This window comes from Ascaphus truei, chromosome 4, assembly GCF_040206685.1.
Source record: "Ascaphus truei isolate aAscTru1 chromosome 4, aAscTru1.hap1, whole genome shotgun sequence".
In the NCBI taxonomy this organism is placed as follows: Eukaryota; Metazoa; Chordata; class Amphibia; order Anura; family Ascaphidae; genus Ascaphus; species Ascaphus truei.
The window spans coordinates 1,587,831-1,610,698 of record NC_134486.1 but is presented as its reverse complement, the minus strand read 5'-3'; the positions used below and the strand labels follow the sequence as shown (position 1 = coordinate 1,610,698).

General features: G+C 47.6%; 1 protein-coding gene across 1 annotated transcript in view; it reads right to left on the bottom strand.

The window, feature by feature from the left end:
* Nucleotides 1-4,927: 4,927 nt before the first annotated feature.
* Nucleotides 4,928-22,868, bottom strand: part of LOC142492506 (uncharacterized) — an 80,329-nt gene continuing 62,388 nt past the window's right edge. Inside the window, exon 2 of the mRNA XM_075595193.1 lies at nucleotides 4,928-6,691. Within this exon, the coding sequence (XP_075451308.1) occupies nucleotides 4,932-6,691 (1,760 nt within the window). The 3' untranslated portion in view covers nucleotides 4,928-4,931. The remainder of the gene's footprint in view (nucleotides 6,692-22,868) is intronic.

Below are 22,868 nucleotides of genomic sequence, written 5' to 3'. Positions count from 1 at the left end.
GACCAAATTCGATTCCGAATTCTCATTTTGTTTCCAGCGTGCTGCGATCTCCCCTCGAACCGCCATAGCAAAGTGAGCTATTAATTTATTCTCACCTTTGGTAAACCCTTTATCTGGCCTGTTCAGGAGGAACAGCCATGGTTCCATTGGTATGGGTTTGCCTGAATCATGTTCAGCCAGTCTTTAATTGAATCCCAGACTGGGACGATCTTGGGGCAAGACCACAGCATGTGTAACAGGTCTGCCTGCTGTCCACATTGTCTAGGACACAATGGGGAGTAACTGGGCAGAAATGTAGCTAGTTTTGTGGGGTATGGTACCATCGCATCATAACCTTATATGTGTTCTCCCTTAAGGTCGTGCACACGGAGCTTTTAGATGTCGCCGTCACAATCATAGTCTACTCCTCTAGCTCCAGTACCTCTCCTAAGTCTTTTTCCCATCTAGTCATGTATCCCGTTTTGTTCGTCACTGTCGTGCTAGACCCGGTTACTTCTTTGTACATCTGCGATGTGAGTCCCGTTGTGGATGTCCCTGATCGACAGAGCTTTTCGAAATTCGTCATTGGGGTATGCGGCTGGGTAGTCTGATAGAATGCTCTGATCTGGAGGTATCTGAAGAACTCGGCATTGGGGATATTTTTGCTAGATTTAAGTAGATCAAACGTTTGTATGCCTTGTCTACCTTCCAGGTCTACCAATCTATTGATGTTTTTTTGTTTCCAGATAGTGAATTCTGCACTGGACTGGCCCGGAGCAAATAGTGGATTGTCCCATAGTGGGGTCATGCCCGATGACTTGTGGGTCAGTGCACATTTGAGCCTGGTGGCCTCCCAAAAAGAAAGCGAGTTGGTCATTGAGGATAGCGGCAGTTTGGCACCTAATCGCACCTTTTTGGAATACCAAATCAAGTGTTCCAGCTCCACGGGGGAGCAGAGCTCTTTTTCTAGAGCGACCCATCTTTTTGAGTCTAGGTTAGAATGCCATTGCACAATTTGGCATAATTGCGCCGCCATATAAGACAACAAACAAGGTACCGCGAGCCCTCCTGCCCCGGTTTGTTTGCGCATGATTTGTTTGCCCACCCTCGCCTTCTTCCCTTCCCAGATAAATGTATCTATCTCGGATTGAAGCGAGAGGGTATCCTTCAATCCTAATGGCACCGGAAGGGTTTGGTAGAGATATAGAAGGCGCGGCAGAAGGTTCATTTTAACACAGTGGATTTTACCAATCCACGAAATTTTATGGGTGGCCCATCTCTTAATGTCCCCGCTCAGGATTCGCATCAGGCTGGGATAGTTTGCTTGGTATAGTGTGCTATATGTCTTGGTGACGTTGATGCCCAAGTATTTAATTTGGTGCTGTTGCCATTTGAAGTTAAAGTTTATGGCAATCAGTTTCTCCAGGTGTTTGGGGAGATTTATGTTTAGGGCGTCCGATTTAGGCATGGTTCGACCTTGTAATTGGTCGGATATTGGACCGACAAATTGCCTTGAGGAAATTTTTGGTAACCAAGAGATAATCCAATCTAGAATATGTTTGATGAGGGTTTGAAAAAGTATAGTCTCTTTGACCCTGGTATTTTGCCCTCCAGCCATCTATCAGAGCAAACTCTCTCAAAAGGTCCATGAACTTTTTAAATGTTTTGTGAATTAATGTTGAGTGCGCTTGGCCTGTCGTGGTGGATCTATCCAGATCTGGTGAAAAACCATGTTACAATCTCCACCTAGAAAAAAGTTTGGCCAAGAACTGGGGGTCAGTTGCCTCCGGAACTTCTCTCAGGAACTCTACCTGGTTATCGTTTGGTGCATAGATATTAACGTTTGTGCTGACCCCGCTAGAGTCCCGTGGACTACCAAGAACCTGCCCCCAGATCCAAAATCACCTTCTCTGCCATAACTGGGACACCCTGTTTTATAAAGATAGCTACTCCCCTTTTTTGCTGCTAAAGGAAGAATAGCATGCTGTCGGGAAGCTATTTCTATATGTGTTGGGCGGTTCTTGCACATTGAAATGAGTCTCTTGAAGGAATAATATATCCCCCTTTGCTCTTTTGAATTCCTGAAGGGCAAGTCTTCACTTTCTATTGCATTGCAAGCCTTTCACATTAAGTGAGACGACCTTAATTATAGATGAGTTAGCCTTTAGTTAAATAGTTAGGGGTTTGCTTTGACTTATCCTCACCTCTAGAGCAAATTTTGAGTTGGGACACTGAACTGGAGCAAGCATGTGGAGGGGTGGGAAGAGACAGTCTTGACTTTAGATAGCGTTGGTACCTTGGGAAGGGTGGGGGTGGGGTAGCAGAAGCCTGTAGACTTGAGCTGGAGAATGTAAAATGGGGAGACAAAAGGGACAGGTGTACTAGACACCCTTGCATAGTGGGCTTCCAGCCCATGGGAGACTTCCCCTGTCCCGGGGGAGACAGAATCCATGAGAGAACGTGAGGTAAGAGACCCTCACTTCCTGGAGTTCACACGTTGAATCGAATTTTTTATTCGTCAATTTGTTTCCTTTGTTGTATAACAACGAACCTAGTGTTTGTTAGCCTATTGTTTTCTGCTATTTGCTTGCTAGAGAGTACCACGAGTCCAAGGTTAAGACATTTAGTCCTCATCCTGCTGTGAGAAAAATCATGGTCCGGCTTGATCCACATATCTATTTTAAATAAGATGGGTTTATTTTTTAAGACTAACTTTAATAATGACTTCGCCTGAACACAACTAACAAAAGAAAGTATCAGAGGGAGGTGGTGGGGGTGAGGGGGTGGGGGAGGTTAAGTAATGGAGGGCAACAAGGAGAATAAAATTAGAACAGTTGGAAGCAAGCCCATCTGAGATACTTTAACATAGCACTGTATTGTCAGTAAATCTCCGTGCACAACAATGCTTCACTGTTACATCAACATCGTCTAAATATTGTAGACGAGGATCCTCTCCCCCCAGCTGGGTCGGAGGCTGTAACAGCTTAGTATCCAGCGAGATCAGGGACATGTTCCCCAGGCCCAAATGGTCACTCTAGGCCTCTGCCTTATCTTGCCTTTACATACTGTATATATTTTGGCTGGTAATGTTCTGCAATGTAGTTAAACCTTGTTATTGTTATGTCCTCTGAATGAAAGGGGGAGCGGGGGTCAAGTGGGGAAAGATATCCAGGGGGGCTGCCAAGTTATAACATTATCATCAACAGTTTATAACAAATCCACCCAGAATGCTTCAACACAACTTTGCAATTTCAGCCTATATTTGTGCACAGCTGAACGGCACAAATACCTCCGCATATTCTAAATACACTGGAGGATTCCTTCCCTCGAGCCGGGTGGCAATCAGTGAGACCCAGGCTGTGCTTCCCAGACCGATAGGATATTCCCGATTCAGCCTTATCTGAACTCTAATAACATTTTAACTGGTGACTTGTAACTTGATTGGAATTAGTTTAGTTTAGCTTAGATTAGCGTTTCACTGTATTGCAATGTCCTGCACGTACGTGTGCGTGAATATATACCCCCATTACTTCTAAATAATTCAGAGAGGGCCCTCATCCCCCAACCGGGTGGGGGATCTTAGTAGCAGAGTGTCTAGAGGGGTCAGGGATGTATCCCTCTAACCCAGGAGACCCCCAGGGACTCCGCCATAGCTTATCTTCATACAGATTCTAACTTTTCTTAACTGTTTAACTGATATCACACCCTGCGGGCAGTGGCTTTCAACCATCATATGAGCCGGAATATTTTGGTGTGATAATCCCACTTCATTAAATGTCCAAATATACAACCAACCTAAACATACTAAACTACATCCTTGCTTTTATATTACAAACTTTTAAACACTTTAAATAGATAAATGAATTAATTTTTCAAACTGTTATAATGGTCATTTATTCACTCCATAACACCTCTATGTCCTCGTAAAGTCATCCTTTCAGTTGGAACGTATTTTGTGAACCTTAGAGTCAGACCTTGACCATCAGAGTAGGTTATCTTAATGGTGAGCAATCTTTAAGGTCTGAACCCTGCCCAGCAACTCCAAACAAATGACCCAATATAAAGCAGGAGCTATCTGCAAATCTGGTCAGCCAAGAGCTACCAGAAGTAATATGTCAATCCGGGCAATGCGGTTCAGGCCGCGGGTAGGGACTGTACATCAGAGAAGCAGAGTAACTTAACTTCCCTCTAGAATCCCTTATCAGAAACTGCTCGGCAATTCAAACCTAATTGTGTGTGCTCTCGGCTGATCCGCTGAGTCTATGGCCAAGTTAGAGGTGTCCAAAATCAACAGCCCATGTCGGCCCCTGCACTAACCCGCTCAACGCCCGGTGTCCTAAGCCGAGATCCTGAGAACAGAGCTAATAAGCCGGTTCCACAAAGGCAGAGACAAGGGGGAGGTAAGGGTACAGGAACGGATGGGTAGGGATTGGGGGAGACAAGACCATCTCGGCCTCAGGGCCCTCAAAAAATTACATAAGAGTTGGCAGGAAAATTTGTAGATGAAGGCTCAAGAGCCCTGTCTGAAACATTCAAACTGCGTTGAAGACTACATATTGTGGCTCCAGTCGCCGACAAGAAGATAGCTCACATCCATTTTAATCCTTAGTTATAGGTCGCTGGCGATTCTGGTTTTGAGAGGCCAATCTCTCCGATGTGCATGTAAGGGGTCCAAGTTGTCCGGGACTCTGCGATTTCGGCATTGGGCTTGAGCCTTCCGAAGATGAGATCTCAAGGGCATACAGGAACTTTTCACTTTCTTCCGGATACTGTAAGACAATCTCTTTTCCATTATTGATCATTGAAAATGTGCAATGTTGTTCTCAAAGATGTCCCCTTTTTCTCTGCAGCGGTTGATAAGTCTGTCCTTAGTAGTATGATGCAATGCCCTGTAAGCCTGGTCCATTTCCATTTCCCTCGTCTCTAAGGCTCTGTCGATGATTGTGAAAAGTCTATTGAGGTAGGAGCATTAGTGGGGATGGACATGTGAAAGGTTTCTCGCCTGTGCGAATCTTGTTGTGGTTGAGGAGACCAGTCATTCGGGCAAAGCTTTTCCCACACTCTGTACATGTGAAAGGTTTCTCACCTGTGTGAATCCTCTCGTGTCTGAAGAGGTGGGACTTTGTCATGAATTGTTTTCCACACTCTGTACATGTGAAAGGTTTCTCACCTGTGTGAATCCTCTCGTGTTTGAGGAGGTGGGACTTTGTAATGAATTGTTTCCCACACTCTGTACATGTGTAAGGTTTCTCACCTGTGTGAATCTTGTTGTGCTTGAGGAGACCAGTCTTCCGTGCAAAGCTTTTTCCACACTCTGTACATGTGAAAGGTTTCTCACCTGTGTGAATCCTCTCGTGTCTGAGGAGGTGGTCACTTTTAGTGAATTGTTTCCCACACTCTGAACATGTGAAGGGTTTCTCACCTGTGTGAATCTTGTGGTGAATGTGGAGACTTCTCTTGCATGAAAAGCTTTTCCCACACTCTGTACATGTGAAAGTTTTCTCATCTGTGTGAATCGTCTCGTGGCTGAGGAGGTGGGACTTTGTAATGAATTGTTTCCCACACTCTGAACATGTGAAAGGTTTCTCACCTGTGTGAATCCTGTGGTGAATGTGGAGACTTTTCTTGCATGAAAAGCTTTTCCCGCACTCTGTACATGTGAAAGGTTTCTCACCTGTGTGAATCTTGTGGTGGCTGTGGAGACTAGTCTTCCGTGCAAAGCTATTCCCACACTCTGTACAAGTGAAAGGTTTCTTGCCTGTGTGATTCTTGTAGTGGCCGAGAAGGATATACTTAAATAAAAAGCTTTCCCCACATTCTGTACATGTGAAAGGTTTCTCCCTTGTGTGAATCCTCTCATGTTGGAGGAGGTGGTCCTTTTTAATGAATTGTTTCCCACACTCTGCAGATGTGAAAGGTTTCTCATCTGTGTGAATCTTGTGGTGGATGTGGAGACTACTCTTCTGTGAAAAGCTTTTCCCACACTCTGTACATGTGAAAGGTTTCTCGCCTGTGTGAATCCTGTGGTGGATGAGGAGCTGGCTTTTAGATATAAAGCTTTTCCCACACTCTGTACATGTGAAAGGTTTCTTGCCTATGTGAATCTTGCGGTGGAAGAGGAGGCTACTGTTCCATGAAAAGTGTTTCCCACACTCTGTACATGTGAATGGTTTCTCGTCTGTGTGAACCTTCTGGTGACTGAGAAGCTGGCTCTTCCATGAAAAGCTTTTCTCACACTCTGTACATGTGAATGGTTTCACACTTGTGTGAATCTTGTGGTGCCTGAGGAGCTGGCTCTTCCGTAAAAAGCTTTTCCCACACTCTGTACAATTAAAACGTTTCTCCGCTTTGTGATTCTTCTGGTTTGGATGGACTTTCCCCTTCAGTGAAAACCTTTTCCCACAGTCTGTACAGGTAAAGTGTTGTTCGCTAGTGTTGACACTATTCCGTGAGAAGCTTTTACCACACTCACAACAGACAAAAAGCTGAGCACCACGGCTTCTTGAATTTCTCTCATATCTTTTGCTTGACCAGTCAGTCTGTGCTGTGTGCGGTACAAGGCCTTTAAATTCACCATCATGTGGCACTGGTTCCTTGCACGTGTCCAACGTGTGGCAGGAATCATTGGTTTTTGGCACTTCTGGGCTGCAAGGAGTCAGCCAGCTTCTGGACATGGTAGAGCTCCAGATCTGCTCCTCATTCAGGCAGTTATCTAATAAAAATAAACAAAAAGACAGAACTCAAATGTTTTCAATCTGTAAATCAAATAAAGCAAATAAGAAATAAAAAACACCCTGCAGAATTTACTTTATCCATACTTAACAAAATGTTCTCTCTACTCTATACCAATGGCATTAAAATTGTGCCCCCTATATATCAAGTGATGGCAGCTCACACAATTAATTCATTTTGATACAAATTATATATGTATTTATTACTGTATTGATTATCTAAGTGTACATATACATAGTCCAAACCCTTATTAACATTGACATTGTCCATGAGAAGTAAAGTTAAGGAATGGTGATCTAACAGGCTAGTGCGTTAATCATATCAACCCAACCACACAGACATCTACAGTGTAAAGACAGGTGGGAGAAGACTACATGGGCATCTAAACCAGGCCCAATTACTCCATTTTTTTTTAACCTTTTTGCCCAGTCAATAACAAGCAGCAAAGGATGAAGAGGAGCACAGCAGCGTTTCCCAGCAGCTTCCAGCTAGTCTATCGCTAAAAAATTAGGGTAACTCCAGACAGGGATAGGTTATAAATATAGTAATTTAATGGTCAGTTAAAAAGAAAAAACAATGGTAGGAACACACCTACGCGTTTCGTCCGTAAAGGACTTTCTCAAGGTGCTTTACGGACAAAACGCATAGGTGTGTTCCTACCATTGTTTTTTCTTTTTAACTGACCATTAAATTACTATATTTATAACCTATCCCTGTCTGGAGTTACCCTCATTTTTTAGCGATAGACTAGCTGGAAGCTGCTGGGAAACGCTGCTGTGCTCCTCTTCATCCTTTGCTGCTTGTATTTGCCTTCAGAGGACGGCACGCTGGAACTGATCCACCAACCAAGGACACCATAAAGGAAGGTAAAGGGCCATAGCCCATCTTATTTTTACCATCCATTGCTGGATTTACTTGAGTTATTCCTCGGGGATGAGTATACTGATATTAGGAGACCTATTTTGGGGTACCTGCGTGGGGACCACCAGGCCTCCAGTTTCTCACCCTGGGATGTTATGCTTATATACTCTATGTCCTGGGGTCTGGATATATTATTGAAAATGGAATCAATTGATGACTAATGAGCTACTCATGGTGATGCACCAATACACTGCCTACTCATGCCCAGTCAATAAAACTACTATTCATCCAATTTCCCAAGCATGCTGCCTTGGTCAAAATTTGACTCCTCCCTTTCCTTCTCACACATTCAGGCTGTTTCCAAATGTAGCCAAGTGCCCCTGGCTATAGCCTTCTACTGGCCACAACACAAAGTCCTGATAGGAACAGGCAGTGTTGGGGTTAATCTCCTGCGCAGGGCTTTGCGTGCAGTTGCAGCCTGTATGGGTACTATGTTGCCTAAACCGGTAGTTGGAATGTCATACCTGGGGAGGTACTGTGACGAAAAATAGGGTAACCAGGCTATACAATAAAGGTTAAGCCCTCTGGTTACCCCTGAAACCATGGGGTCCCTGGTACCTCCATAAGCCAGGAACCAGGGATAATACATGTGGAAAACAGTGACCCCTGTATTCATGTTCTCTTGGCCCTAGAACTGTCAGATTTCGCGTATATCAATTTTAGGTGGGATATTTGGGTAGCAATGCATATTATTTTGTTAGCAGGTGTTCGGGGGCCGAAGTTACCGGTAGTCCTTAAATTCTCCCCAGCGAGCAGGCATGATTTTCCGGTACGCGGGTGAATTACACTGTGGCAACCCAGTGTCCCCCACACTCCTCGATTTCGAGCCCAAATATCCCAAATCCATTTCCTTTAAAAGTATATTGTTCCCCAAAGTGTATACCTTATTAAAGTGTATGTTACGTTTTATACATGTTATAAGACTCTATACAGTCAGCCGGGGCATCGGCGTATACACCGGCATGTCTGTCCTTTGTAAGGCTGAAGGAGAGGAGGTTAAATAGAGTTCCCTGAAGTCATATATAAATCTGAAACGGGGTCCCCTGAATAAAAGGAGGCTGCTCCCTAAGGCAGAATAAAATACAAACAGACACAATATACTGGTGCACACAGAACCCTAGGGAGGACTCAGAGGTCCCAAATAATCCAGCCAGGGGGAGGAAAACCTCTACATCTGGGGACGCACACTAAAGCGCTCGTGGCTGTAGAGAAGGGGGCTGTGAGGGGCCAGGGCTGCCAAAGTCAATAGATCTAACATAACCTTGGCAAAGTGGTGTGCTGGTTACAGAGGGGCTCTGAAATCACACAGCACTGAAGCACCTGTAATAGTCTGTTATCTATTAAAACATACAGATTATTAAAATCAGAAATCCCATCAAATATATGCACATGCGCATGATTCAAGAAATGACCGCGTTGTGACGCGACTTCATGTAGAAAGGGGACATTCAAGAAAATAAAATGAAAACAGTCCAGACGAACTGAAACTTTCTGAATCTGACTTTAAACAATAGCGATATATCCTGACCACTAAACCCTCTCTCAGGAAGCTTCAAAATTCTTCCAGCACAAATCCACGAGGCCTAGGGAAGATGGCGACTCCGCGTCAAAAGGGAGGAGCTCAGGTAACGAATCATCACCAGAGAGTGAATCGCAAACTGTCTCTAAAAAGGACATGGAGGACTTCATTAAAGAACTCAAAGCAGCAATGCGTGCTGAACCCCAACACTTACACATAATATTAAGGAAGAAATTTATTCCATTACAGAACGTATAGTTGAAATGGACGAACAAATTGAAGCCACAACCCAAACACAGGCTCAACACTCCAAGGACATAGCTGAACTACAAACGCAGGTGCACTCAATACTAGAAAAATTGGAAGACTCCGAAAACAGATCCAGGCGGACTGAGGAAATAACTAGCGACATACTGGATGCTTATTTGTCAAGACTCATTACATCCCTTGTCCCGGCCCTGATGGAAGAACAGCTTCAAACTGACAGAGCTCATAGGGCGTCAAAGTCCAAAAACCTGGCAGCGGACAAATCACAGGACATTATTGTCCGACTTCACTACTTCTGAACAAAGGAAAAAATTCTGAGAGCATCCAGAGCTCAAAGCCAAAATTTTTTTGAAGGATCTACACTACAACTATTCCCAGACCTGGCTCAAGCCACACATCGAGAATTCCGCCCGATCACACTCATCCTGCATGAAAAACGACTGAAATATAGGTGGGGTTTTCCTGCAAGCTATTATTCTCTTATAAAAATACATTCCATGTCCTGGCTTCACCTGAAGCGGGTAGATCAACCCTGGAAACACTGGGCCTAAAATCGTCCACTTTGGGGGCGGCACCCCAGGACACCGGAGGAGCTGCACCGAAACCTCAAAGATCGGCATGGTGAAAAGTCACCGGGTCCAAACATCAAAGCCTAAAGCCAGCTTAATAATATTTGGACTGTTTTCATCACACATTGTCGACCTAACTTCTCTTCCACTCTCCTGATCAGACTAGCCTCCACACTGGTGGTGGAGACCTTGGAGACTCCCAGTTAAGAGTCTTCTGACCAGCCAAATCTGAAGGAACATTACTTCAGTTAGGGTTAGATGTACTTATCTGTTATATTTTCCTCTTGTCTGCCTTACTAATAGTTTTCCTCCTACATCAGAGACTTCCTTTAGGTACAAAAGACACCTCTAGAATCTGAACAGGATGTTGGTGGTCCACAGACCTGAAGAGGCTCACCCGAACTGACCTCGTAGTTTGGTTACATTCTAGTCTTACACCACCAAGATGTCGAATCATCAAGGTTTGGTCCCAAGGAGTCTCTTATATTTATGTGGGAGAGTTGGAGGGTTGGGCCTCCCAGTTCGAATTGTCCCCTTCTCCAGTTGCGTCCCCTACTGCTACAACTGTTACGTTGAAATTGCTACTGTTATTTACAGTACCGTGTTTTTGCATTTGAATGTAGAATTGCTATGCTGTGGCCTTTCATGGGCCCGGGTCTACCCCCTCCGCCCCCCACCCACACGGGCTCTGTTGCTGGAAAAGTTGTCCGCTTCAGAGTCTTTAAAGTACAGGCCGCCCACAGGTTGGGACATGTGGCCTCAAGGTTACCCCAGTTAGGTTTCCCCTCCCCCTACTCCCCTCATGTCATCCCATTCCACCCCTCCCACTCAGCGGGTTTTCTCCCATCAATAATGTTGTCTATGCTTCACCTATTTATACAAAGCACTACCATACTAATATAAATGGCATTCAATATAATCTCCCAGAATGCAAAAGGGTTGAACTCCCCGCAAAAAAGAAAAGTGGCTATCCAGGAGATTAAACGAGTGAAAGGAGATATGGTTCTTCTCCAGGAGGCCTACTTGAGACAGAGGGACCAACACCTTCTTTTTAGTAAATTATACCCCAAATCTAACAGGCGTCATCAAGCAATAAAAAGAATGGAGTCGCGCTTTTGATCCATAAAGATCTGAACTTTACGTTACAATCTATTAAAAAAGATAGCGTGTGTAGATACCTGATAGTAGTGGGCACGGTAAACTCCTCCCAAATCACAATAGTTAATGTTTATGCCCGTAACGAGGGTCAACCGCATTTTTTTCAAAATCTAATTTTAAAAAATTGAGGCTGTCCAACAGGGCATACTAATCCTTGGAGGCGACTTTAACGCTGTGTTTGATCCATCCATGGACAAAACGTCACGCAAATCTCCTGCAGTTTTCTGGGGCACTGCATCTAAGAGTGTGAAGGAACTGGCCAGGTGTCTAGGCCTGGTTGACTCCTAGAGACTGCTCAATCCACTAACAAAAGAGTTCTCCTATTCCCATCCCCACGACAGCTACTCTAGAAGCGATTACATTGTCATAGATTACTATTTATGTGGAAATATCACTAAAGCAGATATTGTGCCCTCGGCATGGTCTGATCACTCCACAATCATTTCCTCATTGGAGCATTTTAATAAGGGGAAAAAATTCAGCAATGGAGGTTACACGAATATTTATTATTAAATGACGATACAGTAGCTTATGTCTCAGAGGAGTTGATGCGATATTTCAACATTAACTCCACTGCAGACGTCCCCCAGTCCACTGTATGGGAAGCCCATAAAGCTGTAATCAGAGGGAAATAAATAGCCTTGTACTTCTGGCAAAGAAAACAGGGAAAAAATCAAATTGATACCCTAACTAACAAACTGGAACAACTAGAAAAGCTGCATAAAGACTTCCGGTGATGTCGAGGGGGAATGGAAGCTTGAAGAACGAGCTGCCGAGCCCCTCCAGCAGAATAGCCCAAAAACGTATAGAAAACGGAACAAACAGAAAAAAACAAAAAACTGCTACATAAATAAAGTATAACGAACGGAACGAGGCGACCGACGGAGCTCCGACGTGCCTGTCTGCAGTATCGCTGAGCGGGTGTTGGCGGTTGGGGGGGCCTCTTGTGAGCCGCGGCCCCTGCTGCATATCTTCCCTCTCTTCCGCCCGCGTGACCCGATCCCGGCTGCGGGACCGGAGGAGAGAGGCGGCGAAGTCCCGGGTCCCCCGTAGTGCATAAACAGACGGGGAGACATCGGCGAACAGCGCCGCGCCCCCCCCCCCCCCCCCGTGGTGTTAGAGAAGCGCATGCTGCAGCCTCCCGGCCGGGAAGAAAGACGCTGGTGGCGCCGCTCTGCAGTGAGAGCCGCTCTCCCCCTGCATAAATAAAGGGGGAAAAAAGTAATAACCCTGACCAGGGGACCTGTTGAGAGGGGAGAAAGCCAGGAAGGCACCCCCTAATTAAGGGAGGCATAGACCCTGGCTGCGTGGCTGGAGGTGAGGAGGCGGCCATCGTGAGGGGAATAACAGAGACACTGGCACACAAAAGTGATCTGAGAGCGGACGCCCTGCCTGTTGGGGATCCTGGTCCTACTGACAGAGCATCTTAGTCACATATCCCTACACTTCCCCAGCAGTCTGGACTTAACTAAATAAATAACTAGCGGCCTAAAAATAGTGCCAAGTGGGCGGAAAATCAATAAAAACTAACCGGGGCGGGCACAACTCCCAGGGGATGAGTGGAAGGTTGAAGGGACCGCGCAAACAAGTTTAAAAAGCTTCTTTATTCCGTCGCACAAAGCCCCAGCTAGAGACAGCTCGGCCCAAGAGGGCGGGCGGACCCCCTCTATGGAAATGCCCGACAACGTGCCTGAGCAGGGGAGCAGGGGAGAACAGCCAGAGGTGACCAGGGACTACCTAGAGGCTTTATTCCTGAGAATGAGACAGGGATTCCAGGAGGATCTTAATAAAGCCGTCAACTCGCTCAGAACTGACATGAATGCCCTGTCAGAAAGAACTGACTCTATACAAAAAAAAGTGGAGGATACAGAACATTCCTATTCCCAAGCAGAGGACGAAATAAACAGGTTAAATTACGAAATCCGCTCCCTAAAAGAGAAAGCAGAGGGACAGGAAAACAGAGACAGACGCCAGAACCTCAGCGTGAGATACATCCCGGAGGAGATAGAGGCCACCCACTTACAGCCATATCTGAAAGACCTGTTTACATTCCTGGTCCCTGAGCTGCAGCAGGAACAAATAGAGCTGGATAGAGCACATAGGACATTGGGCCCGAAGTCACAGGACCCTAAGAGAGCCAGAGACGTCATCATACGCTTCCATTCCTACACAACTAAGGAAAAGGTGCTCACAGCCAGCAGGGAGAAAGGTGAGGTCCAATTCCGTAATACCCGCCTGGAAGTATACAGCGACCTATCTAAAGAAACGGTGGACAGGAGAAGAGAAATGCGGCCCCTTACACAAAAATTAAGAGATCACAAAGTGAGATACAGATGGGGATTCCCCTTTAAGTTGATGGCGCAGGTTGGAGGGAAGATGCACACGGTGTCTTACATGGAAGATGCCCCCAGATTCTTAAGGGCCCTGGGTATCTAACATACAGAGGAAGATGCGGTGTCAGGGAAAGCAGAGGAAGAGCTGCCCAGACAAGGAACGGCAAAGACACCAAGGACATCCCAACGCCTGGCGTCGCAAAAGAACCTGACGCGGGATGAGTAAAGAAGAACAGCTGACGCAGGAGGTGTAATGCAAAGAGAAACAGCAGAGTGACGGTCGTTGTCGCCCCCCCTTCCCTCCTTTTCCCCCTCCCGTTTTTTTTTCTGCCCCCCTCCCCCTTTACCCCCCCCTCCCTCCCGCCGTCCCCTTCCCCCCCCCCCAGGTATAATCTACGGTCCTGTTGCAGAGCCAAGGGGCGGGCAGAATACCCGCGAGTAACTTGAAGAATGGGCCTCAGTCTCAGGCGTGTCTTGTGGGGGTGGGGTGGGGGGGGCTCGCAGAGGTTTTTTCCTGAACAAGACCGGACTTAAACTGAAAATGTGACCAATACCATCCCTGGAGTGTGGTAAATGGGACAACTCCTCTATAAGATGTTCTGTTATACTGTTTTCAAGCTGTAAACCAGGCCTGCACAACTCGTAATGTGAGAAGGGCCGAACTGGTCCAAGGAAAAAAAAAATTGGGCCGCACGGGTAAAATCATCATCATCATCATCAGCTCTCCTCCAGAACCTCATCATCATCATACTCATATATCTCCCCCAGCACCCCTCATCATCATCCTCATATATCTCCCCCAGCACCCTTCATCATCATCCTCATATCTCCCCCAGAACCCCTCACTATCAACCTTTGCGATACTCCCTATCTATCTCTCGTACCCCCATCTCTCCCCCTCACCCACACACATAGTACTCCCCCTCCACATCAAACACACAATACCCCCCTGCACACCACACATATCCCACCCCTCCTGCACCTCACATCATTCACCCCCCTGCACCTCACATCACTCTCCCCCCGCACCTCACATTAACCCCCCTGCACCTCACATCAAGCCCTCAGCACCACACGTCAAGCCCCCCTGCACCACACATCAAGCCCCCCTGCACCACACATCAAGCCCCCCTGCACCACACATCAAGCCCCCAGCACCTCACATCAAACCCCCCAGCACCACACATCAACCCCCCCAGCACCACACATCAACCCCCCCAGCACCACACATCAACCCCCCCAGCACCACACATCAACCCCCCCAGCACCACACATCAACCCCCCCAGCACCTCACATCAACCCCCCCAGCACCTCACATCAACCCCCCCAGCACCACACATCAACCCCCCCAGCACCACACATCAACCCCCCCAGCACCACACATCAACCCCCCCAGCACCACACATCAACCCCCCCAGCACCACACATCAACCCCCCCAGCACCACACATCAACCCCCCCAGCACCACACATCAACCCCCCCAGCACCACACATCAACCCCCCCAGCACCACACATCAACCCCCCCAGCACCACACATCAACCCCCCCAGCACCACACATCAACCCCCCCAGCACCACACATCAACCCCCCCCAGCACCACACATCAACCCCCCCAGCACCACACATCAACCCCCCCAGCACCACACATCAACCCCCCCAGCACCACACATCAACCCCCCCAGCACCACACATCAACCCCCCCAGCACCACACATCAACCCCCCCAGCACCACACATCAACCCCCCCAGCACCACACATCAACCCCCCCAGCACCACACATCAACCCCCCCAGCACCACACATCAACCCCCCCAGCACCACACATCAACCCCCCCAGCACCTCACATTAACCCCCCAGCATGGGCCGCACGGGTAAAATCATCATCATCATCATCAGCTCTCCTCCAGAACCTCATCATCATCATACTCATATATCTCCCCCAGCACCCCTCATCATCATCCTCATATATCTCCCCCAGCACCCTTCATCATCATCCTCATATCTCCCCCAGAACCCCTCACTATCAACCTTTGCGATACTCCCTATCTATCTCTCGTACCCCCATCTCTCCCCCTCACCCACACACATAGTACTCCCCCTCCACATCAAACACACAATACCCCCCTGCACACCACACATATCCCACCCCTCCTGCACCTCACATCATTCACCCCCCTGCACCTCACATCACTCTCCCCCTGCACCTCACATCAACTCCCCCTGCACCTCCCATCACTCTCCCCCTGCACCTCACATCAACTCCCCCTGCACCTCACATTAACCCCCCCTGCACCACACATCAAGCCCCCCTGCACCACACATCAAGCCCCCAGCACCTCACATCAAGCCCCCAGCACCTCACATCAACCCCCCCAGCACCTCACATTAACCCCCCAGCACCTCACATTAACCCCCCCAGCACCTCCCATCACTCTCCCCCTGCACCTCACATCAACTCCCCTGCACCTCACATTAACCCCCCTGCACCTCACATCAAGCCCCCCAGCACCTCACATTAACCCCCCCAGCACCTCACATTAACCCCCCTGCACCTCACATCAAGCCCCCAGCACCTCACATCAAGCCCCCAGCACCTCACATCAACCCCCCCTGCACCTCACATCAACCCCCCCTGCACCTCACATCAACCCCCCCCTGCACCTCACATCAACCCCCCCTGCACCTCACATCAACCCCCCCTGCACCTCACATCAACCCCCCCTGCACCTCACATCAACCCCCCCTGCACCTCACATCAAGCCCCCCAGCACCTCACATTAACCCCCCCCACACCTCACATTAACCCCCCAGCACATCACAACAACCCCCCAGCACCTCACATCAAGCCCCCAGCACCTCACATCAAGTCCCCAGCACCTCACATCAAGCCCCCAGCACCTCACATCAAGCCCCCAGCACCTCACATCAAGCCCCCAGCACCTCACATCAACCCCCCCAGCACCACACATCAACCCCCCCAGCACCTCACATCAAGCCCCCAGCACCTCACATCAAGCCCCCAGCACCTCACATTAACCCCCCAGCACCTCACATCAACTCCCCCTGCACCTCACATCAACCCCCCCAGCACCTCACATCAAGCTCCCCAGCACCACACATCAAGCTCCCAGCACCTCACATCAACCCCCCCAGCACCTCACATCAACCCCCCCAGCACCACACATCAAGCCCCCCAGCACCTCACATCAACCCCCCTGCACCTCACATTAACCCCCCTGCATCTCACATTAACCCCCCAGCACCTCACATTAACCCCCCCAGCACCTCACATTAACCCCCCCAGCACCTCACATTAACCCCCCAGCACCTCACATTAACCCCCCCTGCACCTCACATTAACCCCCCCTGCACCTCACATTAACCCCCCCTGCACCTCACATTAACCCCCCCCCCGCACCTCCCATCACTCTCCCCCTGCACCTCACATCAACTCCCCCTGCACCTCACATTAACCCCCCGCACCTCACATTAACCCCCCGCTCCTCACATCAAGCCCCCAGCACATCACATCAAGCCCTCAGCACCTCACATCAAGCCCCCAGCACCTCACATTAACCCCCCCAGCACCTCACATTAACCCCCCCAGCACCTCACATTAACCCCCCCAGCACCTCACATTAACCCCCCCTGCACCTCACATTAACCCCCCCTGCACCTCACATTAACCCCCCCTGCACCTCACATTAACCCCCCCCCCCTGCACCTCCCATCACTCTCCCCCTGCACCTCACATCAACTCCCCCTGCACCTCACATTAACCCCCCGCACCTCACATTAACCCCCCGCACCTCACATCAAGCCCCCAGCACATCACATCAAGCCCTCAGCACCTCACATCAAGCCCCCAGCACCTCACATCAACCCCCCCAGCACCTCACATCAACCCCCCCAGCACCTCACATCAACCCCCCCAGCACCTCACATTAACCCCCCAGCACCTCACATTAACCCCCCAGCACCTCACATTAACCCCCCAGCACCTCACATTAACCCCCCCAGCACCTCACATTAACCCCCCCAGCACCTCACATTAACCCCCCCAGCACCTCACATTAACCAGTAAATACCTCTGCCGTCCAAGCAGGAGTGCACGCACGCTCTAGCAAGCAGCAGGCAGGAAGTGCCTCAATGCTAGAGCGTGCTGCTACCCTGCGAGGGTGACAGCAGGCTCGCGGGGGATGGCGACAGCGAGCTCGTGGGGGGGGCGCAGGAGAGTGGCCACGGGAGGGAGGGGGAGAGCAGAAAGCCACCGCGGGCCGCACAGTGAGTGCATGCGGCCCGCGGGCCGCGGGTTGTGCAGGCCTGCTGTAAACAATGTAAATGGTAAAATTCAGGTATAGATGTCTAGAATTAATCCTCTGGCACCACCTTGTGGTGATATCTAGAAATGTTCGTATGGGAGGAATAGTGGTTATATAAAGAGTTAAAATGTTGAATTACAGTGCCATGCAAGGTTTTGATTGATTCCTGAATACTCCGGAGCGGCTCCGGGACCTCCTTGGTGGATTCCGGACCCCGACTCATCGAAAAGTCTCCAGAGGGCAATATGCCCGCCTCCCACACCCTTAGCGTGGTGGGGGTTACTATGTTAGGGCGTTGTTATCGCCCACTTTCTCTTTTCTTTTTCCTCTCTTCTACCCCTCCCCAGGTACCCAATCAACCCCCCTCCACGCCAACCCTCCCCAGGGCAGAACACACAGAGTTCAGAAGACTCAAAACGACTGACGCCAAAAAGACACATGGACTTCACCTACGCATACACGCAAAGGAAGCAGGTAGGTCGCCCCACCACCCTGGGACAGTGGAGGGATTGCAAGGCCCTATCCAATTAAAAAAGGAAAAATGGCTAGTAAAACACCCCTAAAAGATAGTGTCCCTTAACGTAAAGGGGCTAAACTCCGTAATAAAGAGAAGGCTTGCCCTGCAGGAACTCAAAAAAACAAAAGGAGATATATTATTCCTTCAGGAAACCCACTTTAACACCACATCTCCCCCAAACACCTTCAAAAAAGACTACTCCCAAGCATATTAAGCATCTTGCACAACAAAAAAAAGAGGGGTAGCTATATTATTCAAACACAATGCACCATTCACTTTAAGAAAAGCGGTATCAGACCCAGAAGGCAGATACTAAATTCTATATGGCTCGCTCACGGGGGTAGAAATAGTCTTAGTGAACGTATACTGTACTCCCCAAATGATGGGCAAGCAAAATTCTTAAGGGACTTATGTGATAATATATCTCCCCAGCCAAGAACCACACTATTGATAGGAGGAGATATGAATATGATACCCACCCCAGAACTAGACAGATCAAGTGCACAAGGAACGTCTCACCCACGCTCCACTGAAAAAAATGCGAAAGACTTTAGAAACATCTTAAAAGAATACTTGCTTATAGATATTTGGAGAGCGCAGCACCAGGGCCAGAGGGACTACACGTTCTACTCACCCCCGCACCAGACCTATTCAAGGATTGATTATTTTCTGGGAACCAAAGATGTTCTCCAGGCATCCTCCCAGTCAGACATAGGGTCAATATCATGGTCGGATCACGCTCCAGTCTCACTAGTACTTTCTCTCCCCTTCAGTAAAAGCACTCAATATAATTGGAAATTAAACGATTCTCTGCTGAACCAAATAGATGTAGAAATAGACATGAAACAAAAACTCAGAATACTTTACGCTGAATAAGGGCTCCGTAGAGTCACCAGCAATGCTATGGGAAGCTCATAAGGCTACAACAAGAGGGACTATTATTGCCATAGCATCGTATAAGAAAAAAGCTAAGCAAAAATGATATAATGAATTAACGGAAAAAGTGCAGCTTTTGGAACAGAAACACAAAAGCAATCCCTCAAAAAAATTATTCAAAGTACTTGATAAAACTAGATCTGAATTGAAGCAGACACAACTAGATGACGTGGAGAGGGCGTTAAGGTGGACCAAGCAAAAATATTATGATAAAGGTAATAAAGCCGATCGACTATTGGCGTCCAAACTTAGAGGACTGAGAACCAAAACGCAAATCTCAGCTATTCAAACTAGGTTAGGAACAAAAACATACAACTAGACGCAAATAGCAAAAGAATTCTCAGAATTCTACCTTAAATTATACAATTTGGACTTCCCCAAGAATAGACTATCGGGATCGGAGGCTATCTCTGAATACCTGGGTGAAATGTAAACTTCCAGGACTTACAGAAGAAAATCATTTAGAACTAAATAGGGACATAACACAGGAAGAACTTCTAGAAGCCATAGCTCAATTAAAAGCTAGTAAAACGCCGGGCCCAGATGGCTTTTCAAACCAGTACTACAAAAAATTTAAGAAGGTACTAGCCCCATATATGCTGGATATGTTTAATTCGTTCCTAGGGGGAGCAGATATTCCGACAACAATGTCCAAAGCAAATCTAGCAATCATACATAAGGAAGGGAGAGACCCATTACAATGCGGTAACTATCGCCCCATAGCCCTCCTTAATTCGGATCTAAAACTCTTTAGCAAAATCTTGGCAAACCGACTCACCCCAATATTGCCCAGCCTAATTCATATAGATCAAGTCGGGTTTGTCTCGGGGAGACAGGCCTCTGATAATACCAGAAAAATTATCAACCTTATTGACCATGTGCACCTCTCAAATACGAAGGCTATCCTGTTGAGTCTAGATGCAGAAAAAGCATTTGACAGGATACGGTGGGATTTCTTGGATCAAACTTTGATTAAATTCGGATTTAGGGGCCATTACTTAGAGGGGATCAGAGCCCTATACAAAACTCCCACAGCAGTCGTGAAACTCACAGGAGGAGACTCAAGACCCATAAAAATTACTAATGGTACCCGACAAGGATGCCCTTTATCTCCGCTTCTATTCGCCCTCTCCATAGAACCCCTGGCAGCGACAATTAGGGATGAAAAGAATATCAAAGGTATCAATATTGGAGAGACAAATTACAAAATATCGCTGTTTGCCGACGACATTATCCTAACCCTGTCCAACCCACTGATGTCCCTACCAAATTTACAATACCAAATTGTGTTGTGTGTGTGTGTGTGTATATATATATATATATATATATATATATATATATATATATATATATATATATATATACATACACAGGTAAACCCCGTTATAACGCACCTCGTTATACCGCGATTCGGTTATAACGCGGTTTTCCCGTGGCTCCCGTTTTATTTATTTTTTGCACACTGCACACACTCTGCTCACTGCACACACACTGCTCATTGCTCACACTGCACACACTGCTCACACTGACACACACTGCTCATTGCTCACACTGCACACACTGCTCATTGCTCACACTGCACACTGCTCACACTGACACACACTGCACACTGCACTCACACTGACACACTGCACACACACTGCTCATTGCTCACACTGCACACACTGACACACTGCTCATTGCTCACACTACACACACTGCACACTGCACACACACTGCTCACACTGACACACACTGCACACTGCACATTGCTCACACTGACACACTGCACACTGCACTCAAACTGACACACTGCACACACACTGCTCATTGCTCACACTGCACACACTGCACACTGCACACACACTGCTCACACACTGCACACACACTGCTCACACACTGCACACACACTGCACACACACTGCACACACACTGCACACACACTGCACACACACTGCACACACACACACACCCTTGGGGATGATTGGTGAGGCATGTGGCTGCAGGGGGGGTGGGGCTGACAAACAAGACTTCTAAACCTGGATGCTGATTATCCGGAGAAAAGGCAGCAACCCAGCAAACAGATAAGACTTTATTTTCCAATGACTATATGACTTGGGCTGATGAATAGCTTGGGTAGCCACCAAGTTAAAAGGGGCTGGAAAATAAGGATACATATGTGCCAAAGTGGAGCAGGTTTTGTTTGGCTCACTATTTCTCTGATGTTGATTTTTTTGCTGTGTTTGAAGCGACAGGCACAATAAAGCCTTGTTTTAATTTCACCTTAAAGCAGTCTCCATTATGTACCTCTGCACGTCCTCCTACAGCGCCATTAATGTACATAGCGCTTCACAGCAGTAATACACGTGGTAATCAAATAAATAACAGATAATATAAATAACAGATCATGGGAATAAGTGCTTTAGACATTAAGGAAGAGGAGTCCCTGCCCCGAGGAGCTTACAGTCTAATTGGTAGGTGGGGAGAACGTACAGAGACAGTAGGAGGGAGTCCTGGTAAGTGCGTCTGCAGGGGGCCAAGCTTTATGTATCATGTGTTTAGAATATCCACAGTGCTATTCATATGCTTCTTTAAGCAAGTGTGTCTTAAGGTGGGTCTTAAAGGTGGATAGAGAGGGTGCTAGTCGGGTACTGAGGGGAAGGGCATTCCAGAGGTGTGGGGCAGTCAGTGAAAAAGGTTTAAGGCGGGAGAGGGCTTTAGATACAAAGGGGGTAGAGAGAAGAAAGGTGTGAGTCCTGACACCTCAGTGCTCACAGCTCCATACACATGTATGTAAGAGACACATATTTATTTATAAAATATTTTACCAGGAAGTAATACAGTGAGAGTTACCTCTCGTTCTCACGCATGTCCTGGGCACAGAGTTATAACGTGTGTTACAGGAAGTAATACAGTGAGAGTTACCTCTCGTTCTCACGCATGTCCTGGGCACAGAGTTATAACGTGTGTTACAGGAAGTAATACAGTGAGAGTTACCTCTCGTTCTCACGCATGTCCTGGGCACAGAGTTATAACATGTGTTACAGGCAGTAATACAGTGAGAGTTACCGCTCGTTCTCACGCGTGTCCTGGGCACAGAGTTATAACATGTGTTACAGGCAGTAATACAGTGAGAGTTACCTCTCGTTCTCACGCATGTCCTGGGCACAGAGTTATAACATGTGTTACAGGCAGTAATACAGTGAGAGTTACCTCTCGTTCTCACGCATGTCCTGGGCACAGAGTTAAGACAAATAATACATGGTTACAGATACAGTTACATAAATGAACAGGGTATACATTATATACAAGACATTGCGTGCACAGTTAAAGAAAATATATATTATGGGCGTATGAAAGGGGCGTATAGAGGGGTACAGCTGATATGTGAGTATATTGCAGGATTACCTGCTCCTTGCTGCTCCCTGTGATTACCCCCTGTATCCCCCCCAGCACATTAGTGTCTGTGCCAGGCTGCAGCTCCCATACACATGTATGTAAGAGACACATATAGAGGGGTACAGCTGATATGTGAGAATATTGCAGGATTACCTGCTCCTTGCTGCTCCCTGTGATTACCCCCTGTATCCCCCCCAGCACATTAGTGTCTGTGCCAGGCTGCAGCTCCCATACA